The 14,414-nt window shown below is 28.2% G+C and overlaps 1 protein-coding gene across 3 annotated transcripts; it reads right to left on the minus strand.

Annotated features, from left to right (window-relative positions):
* Positions 1-798: 798 nt before the first annotated feature.
* On the minus strand, positions 799-14,375 carry LOC123259162 (coiled-coil and C2 domain-containing protein 1-like). 3 transcript variants are annotated; one of them, XM_044719457.1, is made up of 9 exons: positions 14,006-14,373; positions 13,593-13,737; positions 9,581-9,681; positions 9,176-9,500; positions 5,216-6,530; positions 1,523-1,789; positions 1,320-1,358; positions 1,174-1,264; positions 799-1,078 (listed from the first exon to the last, which is right to left on the minus strand). In XM_044719457.1, the coding sequence occupies exons 1-9, from the start codon at positions 14,060-14,062 to the stop codon at positions 959-961; spliced, it is 2,460 nt and encodes an 819-aa protein (XP_044575392.1). In that variant the 5' UTR covers positions 14,063-14,373; the 3' UTR covers positions 799-958. The 3 variants fall into 3 exon arrangements, with proteins under 3 accessions (XP_044575392.1, XP_044575393.1, XP_044575394.1); XM_044719459.1 differs by having other exon boundaries at positions 986-1,078; positions 1,320-1,380; positions 14,006-14,375; XM_044719458.1 differs by lacking the exon at positions 1,320-1,358 and having other exon boundaries at positions 14,006-14,372.
* Positions 14,376-14,414: the final 39 nt, after the last annotated feature.

Here is a 14,414-nt window from a genome sequence, read left to right on the forward strand (position 1 = left end):
ATATATCAAAAATGCATGTGGGTACTCAAATGAAAGCTCTTGATGAATGGAACATCGGGATGAGCTTATATCTTTAAAATATATATTATATATATATGTAAATATGAAAAATATACCAAAATGCATGTGGGTAGTCAAATGAAAGCTCTTGATGAGTATAACATCGGGATGAGATTATATCTTTAGAAAATTCAATATCTAATTCTGCATAAATTCTATTTTTTTCTAAATCAAATATTAATTTTTTCTTAAAAAAAAATTAAAAATTCATTCAATTTCTTCTTTTTAATTCAATATCAATCTTTTTTGTAGAAAAAAAATAAATATTAATTTATTGTAATTTTTTTATTCTTCAAACCTGAATAAATTTTACTTTTTAAAATATATTAGAATTTTCTTTTGAGAAAGAAATAAAAAATTCATTTGTAATTTTTTAATTTTAGATAAATTTTATTGTTAGTAAATTATAAATTATTTTATTTTTAGGAACAAAAGTAAAGTTTTTAATATTATAAACTAGCAATTTTTGTCAATAAAATTGACTTTTCAAATAAATAAATTGAAAATTATTTACTATTTAGCAAAAGTAACAGTAACTACACAAAGACTACAGCGATAGAGCGATAGAAGCTGATTCCACATTTCCTGGAGAACAATACACATGGTGAATACCACTAACAAACTATTGTCCGGTAATCGTCGTTGTCTCATTCATGCGCAATGTGTCGAGTTCTCTCTTTCAGGTCAAAGTTCACTTCTAATTAACCTTTAATTAAATTACTATTAATTAATGAATACAATTAATTATATGTATTATATATATTTACAAGCTTTATTCATAAATACATTTGATAAAAAATAATTTGTTGATTTATCACATCAATGTGCAATAAGGCATGCGCTTCGTAGTACAACTGTTAAAATATTTTCATAAAAGCAAAAAAGAATTTTTTATAAATTAATTATCAATAACAAGCCATCGGTCGGTCATTTTTTCAATCTGCTTAGTTGTGATGGGGTTCCTCACTCGGATTTTTATTTCGAGCTGTCCTCCAGCAGCTTTTCTTCCGTTCATTAACTGAAATAATTTTTTATTTTTAGTAAAAATAAATTTTATTAAAAAAGTAATTTTATTTTACTTTATTAATTATGAATAAATATTGTAATACGTACCGGGAATGTGTCATGCAATATACATTGAGTTTCCAGTGGTTGGAGTTTAACAGTAACAGTACCCAGTAAATTGTCGCTTCGAAGAAATCCTCTGTAATAAAATAATAATTTAATTAAAATAAATAAACATTATTATTAAGTCGTACCTGGGGTGTAGGCAACACATCAAAGGATTCGTTGAGCATCTGTAAATTAATATGTCCTAATCTACAGGTGAACTTTTACGAATTGTCAATAAATAAATAAATAAATAAATAAATAAAATAAATAAAAATAGGAGAAAGTTGTCTAAAAATTTCTAACAAGCAGGAAAATTATAATTAAATAAATAAAAATTATAAAAAATTACCCTTTGGACCATACTTGACACTTCAAAGAGTGTCGTTTGTAAGTTCGCTGACACTGCCTGGAAGATCTGTCAATGCTACCGGTTAATGTAAAAGTTGCGTCATACTCTGGAGCGCTCGTATTACGGACCGTCGATGTTCTGTCAGTCGGCGAGTTTTCGGTCGGGTAAGGGAACTCGTAGATAACGTAGCTATCAACTTCTTTTGGGTAGTTGACTCCGCGGATAATAGACAATTCTACGTCGCTGTCTGTTAAATCTGTACAGCTCCTGATAAAATTGTAAATATTTTATAAATAATATTAATTATGATTTTAAATTTATAAAATTAGCAGATATCTGAAAATTTTTTGATTTTTTTTTTTAAATTGCGTAGATAATTTTAAACTAATTTTTTTTTTAATTCTCTTTATAGTTAACTAGCAACCTTGCAGTCACTACGTGACTGCCGTGACTTGAGAACTATAAATAAATAAAATTTTGCTTTATTGAATAATGACTTTTGTTAAATTACATTGTAATTAATTGAATATTGATGTTTTTGAAGATATAAGCTCATCCTGATGTAACACTCATCAAGAGCTTTCATTTGAGTACCTACATGGCATTTTTTATATATTTTATATATATGGTATTTGTGAAATATATAAATATATAAAATATATGAAAAATTGATGTGGGTACTCAAATGAAAGGCCTTAATGGGTGTAATGTCAGGGTGAGCTTATATCTTCAAAAATGTCAATAGTTGACAAGATTCAATGTCATTTCTTAAGTATTGACATTTTTAAAGATATAAGCTGATCCCGATGTTACGCTCATCAAGAGCTTTTATTTGAGTACTCACATGCATTTTTATATATTTTTCATATATACATATATATAAATATATAAAAAATTGATGTGGGTACTCAAATGAAAGGTCTTGATGAGTGTAACATCGGGATGAGCTTATGTCTTTAAAAATGTCAATAGTTCACAAAATACAAGGTCATTTCTTAATTATTGACATTTTTAAAGATATAAGCTCTTCCCGATGTTACACTCATCGAGACTTTTCGTTTGAGTACCCACATGGCATTTTTTATATATTTTATATATATGGTATATGTGAAATATATAAATATATAAAAAATTGATGTGGGTACTCAAATGAAAAGTCTCGATGAGTGTAATATTGGGTCGAGCTTGTATCTTTAAAATATCATTAGTTGACACGATACAACTAAATATCATTTCTTAATTATTGACGTTTTTACAGATATAAGCTCATCCTGATGTTACACTCATCGAGACCTTTCATTTGAGTACCCACATGACATTTTTTATATATTTTATATATATGGTATTTGTGAAATACATAAATATATAAAATATATGAAAAATTGATGTGGGTACTCAAATGAAAGGTCTCGATGTGTGTAACATTAGGATGAGCTTATATCTTTGAAAATGTCAATATTTCACAAGATAGAATGTTATTTCTTAATTATTAACGTTATTAAAGTTATAAGCTCATCCCGATGTTACACTCATTGAGTCCTTTCATTTGAGTACCCACATGTATTTTTGATATATTTTTCATATATACATTAGAGTGGTCCAAAAAAAACATTTTTATTTTTTTTTTCAAGTGCTGCTGTTTCAAAAACTTCTCTAAGGTATAAAAAAAATTCTCTCCAAAGCGCAGCTTGATATCTCAATTGTTCATGAAGCTCAATGAATTTTTATTTTCCCATTTAAATAACACATCAAAAAATTTTATTTACGTTTTCATCCGGTAAAACTACGAAAAAAATTTTTTTTTGTATTTTTCATCAATTATTCTTGTAGGAAATTCAATTCTCTATAAAAAAGTACTAAGGTAGTTTTTTCGTAATCCTAACAAGTAAAAAGTTATTAAGCTTTAAATACTCGCAATAAAAGAAAATTTAATCAGATATGATTTTAGAATCCATGTTGTATCACATTTTCTGTTTCAAAGTATTTGATTAAGTAATTTATATTTTTTCTTAAAAACATAGTATACAGTCTGATATCGGTCATTCAGTCTGGACCAGTGATAACAAATGACAATTCAATATATCGGTTTGTTTATTTGAACCACATGTTAAATGCACTGAAGGAGATTACCAGACTTTGTAAATACTCTAACCACTGCTTAAAAAAATTAAACTAGATAATTTACTTTTAGCACTCTCTTGCGGCCTACATGAAGATATATAGTAAATTAAATTTTTTGTTGACAATTAGTTTTTACTTCAACCTAGCTGCATTTTAATAATTATGTCTTATAAGTCATATAAACTAAAATAAGAAATAACCAAAAAATTAAATCAGTCTCAAAGATTATATTGGTTGTATGTTTATTAGCAATTTTTTTATAGTCAAGCTTATTTACTTAAATATGTGATGACTCCTGAGATAAGGCAGTTTTCCGCACTAACTCTACTTGTTTATTTATCATTTTTTTCAATGATTAAATTTAAAAATAAAAGAATCAATTCACGAAGGACTTCTATTTACGTACTCCTGCAAAGTTTCGTGATTTTTCATTCGGTCAAAAAGCGTCCCAGCATCATGTTCAAAATTTAAATATTCACCTGTTCTACCTGTCCTACATCTTCTTAAATAAAAAAATTAAATTTGGTATACATCCGGAAGTACTAGCTTGCTCTTGATTCAGATTCCGTAATGAAATTCAAGTTCAATTTTAATAAATCACTGCTCATAAGAAAAATATCCAAATTGTAATGAGAGAAATTATTCATCATTCACAGTTAATACTTCACCAAAAGACAGGTGTTAATTATATTAGAAACAGTCTAGTTTGATAAATTTTGAAATAAATACATGCAGTTACCGAAAAGTTTTCGAAAAGTTGCTTTGAAACTATCTTCGTTCAAATTTTTTGTGCAAGTATTTAAAACTCAATAACTATTTACTCGTTAAGATTACGAAGAAACTACCTCAGTACTTTTTTGTAGAAAATTAAATTTCCTACAAGAATAATTGACGAAAAATACAAAAAAATTTTTTTTCGTATTATTGCTGGATAAAAACGTAAATAAAATTTTTTTACGTGTTATTTAAATGGGAAAATAAAAATTCATTGAGCTTCATGAAGAATTGAGATATCAAGCTGCGCTTTGAAGGGAATTTTTTTTATACCTTAGAGAAGCTTTTAAGATGATAGGCAAAAAACTTTTTTTTTTTGGACCACTCTAATATACATATATATATATAAATATATAAAATATATGAAAAATTGATGTGGGTACTCAAATGAAAGGTCTACATGATTGTAACATCGGGATGAGCTTATATCTTTAAAAATGTCAATATTTCACAAGATACAAAGTCATATATTAATTATGTAGTTGACTATCTGTGAGAATGATATGAAACCTTGAAAAGACACAAATTCAAGTTGACTTTTACAAGGACACTAAATTTCTCTTAGTTCTCTTATTATTCTCTTAGTAATATAGATTATTTATTAAAAAATTCTAACTATTATCAGATATCTGTTAATTTTATTATTATAAACAGTGTTGGGTAAAAAAAAAATTTTTTTTCTTTAATTTTTCTAAAAGTTTCAAATGAATAAAAAGTAGTTAAAAAAAATTTTTAAAAATATAATAACTCCCCAACACTGTTAAAAATTAAGCCTAAATAAAAAAAAAAAATAATTACTGAACAATCGCGTAAGTTTTAACTTCATAATGATGCTGAGGAGGCGGCAGCCCATCTCTGCGTCTAACACGAAGCATATCCAAATCCCTACTGAACCCAAGAGCCATATTTTCCCACCTATTGTACCCAGGAACATCTCCAAGAGCCTTAGCATGATCCCGCGTAGCCAAACAAACCTTCCTATGTTTAACCAACTGCTTCTCCAAGTTATCATAAATTTCCTGATCAGTCCCCGTAGCTTCACTCGACTGGCAATCATCAGAGGACACCAGAGCGAAGCTGTCATTAGAAGAAGCCGCAATAGAATTATGAAGTTCTTCTTTAGAAACTGGAGACAGCGGAACCGAGGCCAAGTCTACTGGCAGTCCACCCATGCTAGCTTGGATCAAAGGTTCAATTTGCTTCGCCTGTCTCAGGTAATCCTTAGCCAAATCCAAGTCTCCTTCCTTTTTAGCAGCCAGTGCTGCGCGTTTCAATTCTATTTGTCGTTTCTGTAAAATTATAGTTTGCTTCTGGGCTCGGGAAGTCATCGGCTTTCCCCTAGCTGGCGCCGTAGGCTTCTCTTCTATCCCTATTGCCGCTTTTTCTGGCGAAGTCTTCGGACCAGGAACTGGAGCAGGTTTCGGAGCTGGAGCTGGAGCAGGCTTAGGAGCTGCTACATTCAATACAATCGGAGGGAATCCCGGAGGAACTGGCAGTTCATCAACAGGAATAGATTTTCCTTTAGAGTGAAGTTTTATCGCATCTTCATATTGTTTACAAATACGTCCGTATCTTCGGACTTTAGAAGAGTTTCCTTCTTCTTCAGCAGCTGTCTTAGTTCGACGATAAACTTCTAATCTTTCTTTTAAAGCACCTATAATATCTCCTCCAGTAACAGGAGCTGGAGCTTCAGCTGGTGGTTCTTCAACCGAGTCTTGAACTTCGCTTTCTTCTTTAGCAGGCTCTTGAGGAGGATTTATTTCTGTTGCAGTTACAGCCGGTGAATTATTATTATTATTATTATTAGGTAAATCTGGAGTTGGTGGCATGTCTGATAAGTCAACAGGTTCTCCAGAAGTCAACGCTGATATTACAACATCAAATCTCACTGCTATTTTTAAATATTTAACTGCTTCTTCAACCTGTCCGGATTTTTTCCAAGCAACTGCGGCTATTTTGTATTCATGCTGGCGTTTTTTTAATAACGCTAATTTTTCTTCATCTACTGGAATTGGTTCGGCTGGAGGAGCTTCTGGAGAAACTTCTGGAGGAATTTCTGGTGGAACTTCGGGTTGAGTGGAATTTTCCAATGGAATTTCTTGAGTATCAGGTTCTAAAAAATATTATTTTAATTAAAATAAACAGCTTTGAATTCATCGAAAAGACTCTCAACCTAAGGCAAAATCGACTACTGAAAACAACCAAGTCCAAAAAAAATTACGTCATCAATAGTCCAAAAAACAGAATATCAACTCTCGTCAACAGATATCACATTGATATAAACTTTTTCGAAGGCTCCTATAAATCATTCCAAGCAAAATTAAAAGAGCACTGATAGAAGGATTTATTTGTATTAAATAATATTTGTTAATAGTTAACAAATAATTTCGCGTGCTTAAAGGTAAAAGGACTTATAACAATTTATGCGCCCTTTTACCTTTGCAAAAGTAAAAGGGCGCATATTTTTTTTTTTTATTGCCAATCGAGTAGTAGACACATTCTACGCTTAAAATTGAAAAAAAAATTACAAAGGTAAAAGGGCGTATGTCTTTAGTTATACGCCCTTTCACTTTTAAGAATTCGAAATTTTGGTGATCTTAAGGTGAAAGGGCGTATAACTTTTTTTTTGGCCAGTTTACAAAATAACATACTCGTAGTTTAAAAATGTGAAAAAAAAAACTTTTCTGTGGTAGTAGCGGCGTAAAAACTCAACTATACAATTTTTTAAAGTTGAAAAAGAAAATATATCCAAAAAACGCCATTCGGCCAAACCCGAAATGGAAGATAGATTTTACTGAATGATATTCTTGATTAAATAACGTACATAAGTCGTTTGTACTACACATTGCCTGAAAATAGTTCAATTGCAATCTTAACTTTGAAAAAATCACTAAAAATGGTCAAAATATCAATGTTATATACGTAAAATTAAAGGTAATTCTACGAGCTTTCACATGAATTTTTCAAAAATTAGCTATCTCTTTTCAATCAAAGGTTATTCGACAATAAAGTCACCGTAAATGTGATTTTCACTATTTTGAAAATTTAAAATGGCCGCCACTTCTAAATTAATTGACGGATTTCGCTCATCTTCGAACTCATTTAAGATTATTATCCAAAGAAAATGTGTACTAAGTTTCATCTAAATCCGTTGAGAATTGTAGACGGTATCGTGCCGACAAGCCGCGTTATATTACCCACACATGTATATATATATATATATATAAATTTTTGAACCAATGCTAATTTTGAGTCTCACTCGAGTAAATAAGAGATTAAATGACAAAATTCCGTGTGAATTCCGACACAAGGGCTAATGCAATAAATGGATTTCTACGAAATCTACCTAAAACAATTAATGACGCGTGATTATTTTCTCGTTTTTTATTTATTTTAAGAAATAGTTATTATAAAATTTAGATTCTGGCAAAAAAAAATTTTTTTATACGCCCTTTCAGCACAAATCCGTATTAACCCTTAGCTATAAGTCCTTTTACCTTTAAGTACGCGATTTATTAGAGACCACTTTTTAGTATTAAACAAATATTTCTTAGTATTTAAAATGATTTGTTTGTATTTAATAAATCTGATATTAATTTATTAAATACTAGCCGTTACCCGCCCGCTTCGCGTGGCGTACAATATACGTGTATTTGTATATCTATATTCACAAATATAGGTATATAAATACATAGAGTGATCATATAATGGTACATGATCATCTATTAGGGCTTTTACCTTATATAAAAATTTTTAATTTTTTTTATATTTAATGCCTTCTTATTATCCTTTAGGAATTGAATTTTATAATTTTTTAATTAACGCCCACGCAAGGATTTGTGAGGGTGGCATTTCATAAAATTCATTCTTTACAGCTCAAAAACTCCAAAAAAATCAATCTGGCCAAGTTTCAATCCTTTAGCTGCTATAGATTAAAAGGTACAATTTCTTTTAATTTTACGCCCACGCACGGACATGTGGGGGTAAAATTTAATGAAATTTATTCTTAACAGCTCAAAAACGCCAAAAAAGCATTCTGGCCATGTTTCAAAGTATTAATAGCTATAGATTGAAATTTACGAATTTTTTCTTAATTTGACGCCCACGCACGGGCACGCCAGGGGGGTGGAATGTCACAGAATTCGTTTTTAAAAAATTTCTAAATGTAATTTGAAACATTCTGACCAAGTTTTGAACTATTAAAAGCCATAATTGAAAAATATGAATTTTTTTTCGTGAACACCCCCGCAACCCCCCTTGTGGGTGGAATTTCGTGAAATCCGTTCTTAGCTGACCTCTACTTGGCAAAAGGAATATTCCTGCCAAATTTCAAGTCTCTAGGTCTTATAGTTCCAGAGATATCGTGATGAGTGACTATCTATATCTATAGAAAGTCTCCTATATATATATATATAGATTAATAAATCTTTTTGAATACTAAGAAATATTTGTTAAGTACTAAAAAATGGCTTCTAATAAATGATTTATTAAATATTAACAAATATTTTTAACTATAAACAAATCCTTTTATCAGTGAGGCCTTGTAATTCATAGTGCTGCAATATTTCTTCTTATATATAAATTTGTAATATGTAATAATCTATTTTCTGTCTTCTTTTTTATTAATACTGCTTATATTAATTTCTCTCCTAACTTTTCTAATATTAATGTGTACAAAGCCGTTTAAAATATAAATAAATAAAATAAATACGTGGGAGCAATACGTGGGTATAAATAGATTAGATGGATGAAATATACCTTGATCAGCAGGAGTGTCTGGAGTCACTTGAGTCGCTGATCGCGGAAGCAAAGGCGGTATATCTGCTGACTCGACGTTCTTCCCCGCTTTGGCGTCGCGTAACATTCCTTGAAGCGTTTTCACACCGCGATTGTAACGGCGAGCTTTTGAGGTGTCGTTTGTACTTTTTGCTTTTGATTCCGCTTGCTTGTAGAGGTCTAGTCTTTCTTCTAGGAGTTTTACTAGTTCCTCGGAACCCGGGGACACTGCTGAGCTGGATGGGGTTGAAGAAACTTCTTCGAGGTTTGGAGAATCGTCTTCATTTTTCAGAGCGTTGAGCTCGTTCTGAAATTTATTAAAAAATTGTTTGACATTTTTTTATTGATTTGGAGGGAGGTAAATTATTTTTGTAATTAGTTAAGTACCAATAATTCTGGATCATTGTCATCTCCAGATAATTCTTCGTCAGAGCCAATTTCTTTGACTTCGAAGTTTAGATCTATTAGTTCTGCTGGTGGTTTGGGCGCTATAAAAATTTTTTATGAAAAAAAAATTATTAATTTTAGTTCTTTTAAACATAAAAAAGTGATCACTGATTAGATATTTGTTAATTTTGTTATTATTAATAAATTAATTTAAATTGTTTATAATAAAATTAATTTAAATTTTTGTAACAATTTAAATATGATAAAAAAAATTTTTTTTAATTAAAAAAAATTTTTTTTTATTAATTTAATTACTGTTAAAAAAATAAAAATTTTTACATGGCTGTTAATCACATTAAAACTTCTTAATTTAAAGATATGATAAAATATTATTTTATTATTAATATCTAATCTTAATGTGTCATTGTCATAACTAAAAATAGAAACACAATTTTCAAATAATAAATATTTTCAATATTGTCTAATTAAAATTTATCTGTTTTAAAATCTACTTATTGCTATTTTAATAATATAGCTTGTATATTTTTGTACCACTGACTAATCAGCTAATAAAAGCTAAATAATTAAATTATCAAGCACCTGATAGTGTCATAAGTAAACAAACTATTTTTTATTATATTTAATAAACAAATTTGTTGAAAAAAATTATTTTTAAAAAATTCTATTTGTGATTTTTAAAAATTTCCATCGCAATTTTTTTATCATAATTTATCACGAAAATTAATTCAGCATATATTTTATAATTTTAAGAATTTTTTTAACAAATAAAATTAGAAAAAAAATTGACATTTAGAAAATTATAAAAATAAAAAATGCAATTTTTTAGAAATAATTTTTTGGAGCAAATTTATTTATTAAAAAAAATTAAAAAATAGTCAAGTGACTGCTAACTTAAATGTCATCATCATGAAAATAAAATTAGAAGACATCTGACAATTTTTAGGATTTTTCTTATTAAAAAAATAAAAAGAAAAATTTGAAAAACTAAAAGTGCAATTTTTAATAAGTATTCTTTTAGTTTCAATTAAATTAATTAAAAAAATGAAAAAAAATTTTTCTTAAATGCCAGCTGATTTAAAATAAATGTTATGAAAATTAAGTTAGCCGACATCTGAAAATTAAAAAAATTTTTTTTTATTATAAAAATTGGTACAAAAGAAATTTTTAAAAAATTTCACTTTTAAAAAACTTGAAAAACTATAGGGTAAATGTTCCAGTAGTTGACCGGGCACCAGTAGTTGACCGCTTTCATAAAAAAGTCCAAAAATTATTATTAACTGCATTTTTTATGACCCTGAAATTTATTTTTAACTATTGTTGAACTTATAATCATTACAATGAATAGGTATTCCAAATTTTATTTAATTTTTAGAACATTGAAAATAATTCATGAAAATTTTTCACCGCATGATCTGTCTAAAATCGGTCAATTACTATAGTAGAGTATCCGAGAGGCGACTACATGTTTTAGTTAACAAAAAAGTTTCTATTAGGTTAATCTTGCCAAATTAAATTCTGAAGTAGTCTTTAATAGTTTCTTAACAAATCTTTTAATACGATTTGACAAAAACAATCAAATAAATACCAATTCAACGACCGGTCAGATACTGGCACAATAACACACCGTTGTACCATCAATAAATGACTTTTTGACGGTCATCTATTGGAACCTGGTATTTTTCAAAATACCAGTAGTTGACCGCATGCACAGTTGTAAGTTTCTAACCGATATAAAATAAAAATATAAATATGTTTAAATAAGTGTTGTTATTTAAAATAATTTATAATTATTAAATTAATAGTAATAAAGAAGTATTTATGCTTATTGTTTAATGTGTTTCAAATAAGATGATTGTTTAAGTCAAGTTTAAATTTGTACACTGATAGAAGGATTTATTAGCTATTAATAATTTAATTTATTTATTTAGAAGAAAAGAGTACATTTATTAATAGTTAATAAGTATTTATTTATATTTAACCAATATTTATAAACTGTTAATAAATATTTATTAAACCCTACACTGATAGAAGGATTTGTTTATAGTTAAAAAGATTTGTTAATATTTAACAAATCATTTATTAGAAGCCATTTGTTAGGCCTTAACAAATATTTCTTAGTATTTAAAAAGATTTATTAATATTTAATAAATGAATATCAGATTTATTAAATACAAACAAATCATTTTAAATACTAAGAAATATTTATTTAATATTAAAAAATAGTCTCTAATAAATGATTTGTTACATATTAAAAAATATTATTTAATACAAATAAATCCTTCTATCAGTGTATGATATTAACAAACATAATTAACCCTTCAGCACTCTCGCTATGAGATTTTCTCTCACGCTCATCAATAACTCAAATTTTCTTTCAAATTTCAAATGGAATGACTATGTGATTTTTTTTCTATTTGTCAAAAAATTAATATTATTTCAGATTGCAATATTATTATTTTAATTGTTCTATACTATAAAAAAATAAAATAAATTTTATTAACTCTGTGAGATATTTTCTCATCGCAATAGTAAAGTAGGGGGTCAGAATTTAAAAATGGGGTGTGATCGGTACAGTTCGGAGGTTCCCGTAAGAGTGCATTTGTGTTTGGATGTATTATTATTAAATATTATTTTTAAATAAGTCAATTTTTTTTTGTTTTAAGAAATTTATTTTATTTAAGTAGTTGTAGCGTGATAGGCATTTCAACAGAAAATTATGAAATTTTTTTTTTTGCCCTCCGGGCGGAAAGTGGCAACTTTCGTCCCGCTGCGCTAAACTAAGTTGCCGCTTTCCGCCTTCGTCGGACAAAAAAATAGTATACACTCCTCGGGAAGTAAATAAGAAAGCCTCAGATCACATGTTTGTTGACCTCGGCTTCGCCTCGGCCAACAATTACATGTGATCTGAGACATTTCTTACTTTACTTCCCTAGGTGTGTAATATACTATTATCGAAAGATAAATCTTCCGTACCACTCGAGCGGGCCAAAGATTTCATACTAACTTTACCATCTCTCTATACCTCTACGTGTAAAAGACGCAATTTCGAAAATTAATTACTTAAAAACGGTGCGGTCAATTGATCTGAAATTTTGGTAGTGAATTATTAATATATTTATCTTTCGATAAAAAAAATTTTATAATTTTCTGTTGAAATGGCTATCACGCTACAACTACCTTAAGATTTTTTAAATTAAAGGGACTATAAGCATGCGTGCGCTTCCACATAAGGCGTGAGAGTTTTTCTCATCGCGCGAGTAAGTAATGATAGTAAATCGTTTTGCGAGAGTGCTGAAGGGTTAAATATAAACAAATTCTTCTATCAGTGTAACAAGTTTAAATATGAATTTTTTTGTTGATAGAAATATATAGACATAAATTAATAGTTTATTTTAAACAATAGTTATTATTTTTAATAATTGCATACGTGTGTCTCAAAAAAATATTTTGCTTTTGCCATTATTGAATCGAAGTTTAATTTACTAATCTGTTACTTTTTTATTATTATTAGTTTTGTTCTAAACTAAAGGAATTTTGTTTACTAACAATACAAATCTAATTTAAATAAATAAGGATAAAAACATTATACATTAAACATAAAAAACTAATTAAAATTTACAAAATAACCAATGTTTGATAATCCGGTCAATTTACTGGATCAAGCCGGTCAACTACTGGTGTTTTTATCTTACCTGCATTTAAATGTGAATTTATATGTAATTTTATGAATAATTCGATTAAATAACATCACATATCAAAAACTTGAATATTTAAAGTTTAAATAAACTTAAAATTTTTATTTTTTAGCGTATAATAATTAAATTACGATCAATTGAAATGCCAAAAATCCTTAATCGGTCAACTACTGGTACATTTACCCTAAGTGCAATTTTTAAAAAATATTTTTTTTTCTAATTTAATTAATGGAGAAAAATCAAAAAATTAAAAACGTCGGCTAACTTTAGTATTATATAAATGTTTACAAACAAACCTGGACGTCTAGGTCGTGGATCATCACCCATCGCCAGCCGATTTAATTCACTCTCCAAATCTTCATCATCTTCATCATCATCTGGGACTCCCATGAGATTAAAACCTCCCGTAGGATCAAAACCTCCCATAAAATCAATTCCCAACTATTAAAGAATAAAAAACTTATCATAGTAATATTAATAATAATAATAATAATAAAAACATGAAAATTAATTTAGCAAATATTTAATCATTTTAGCATTTTTTTAAACAAATAAGTAGAAAAAAAAAATTGACATGTAGAAATTATAAAAAATTAAAAATGCAATTTTTCGAAAAAATTATTTTGATAGATAAAATTAAAAAATGATCAAGTTGCTAACTTAAATGTCATACAATAATAATAAAAAAAACATAAATAAAATACTTTACCGGATTATTAGTCCGCGGTTTTCGTTCCTTTTTTTGTTCTTTTTTTCTCCCAAACATAATTACAAAAATAACAAAATCACACTAATAATAAAAAACTAAAAAACTTTTCAATTACTCATCATGTGTCAATTATTGTCAATTATATATAAATATATCCCAGCATGAAATTACGTGATAACCTTCACAACATAAAACCAAAAATTTATTTCCATTGACGTTTACATTAAACATTACTGGTTCTCTTGTAAAAATAAATTTCTATTGGTTAAATCACCGCCTTGGCTGATCAATGATCTCTCTTGTCTCTCTCTAACCTTCAAACTAGGAAACTCTCTCCTCCCTCGCCTAGAGCAAAAGAGACATCTTGTTTAACTTGCTTAACAGCCAACACTAAATATATACACTAAAT

This window comes from Cotesia glomerata, linkage group LG2, assembly GCF_020080835.1.
Source record: "Cotesia glomerata isolate CgM1 linkage group LG2, MPM_Cglom_v2.3, whole genome shotgun sequence".
Lineage (NCBI taxonomy): Eukaryota > Metazoa > Arthropoda > Insecta > Hymenoptera > Braconidae > Cotesia > Cotesia glomerata.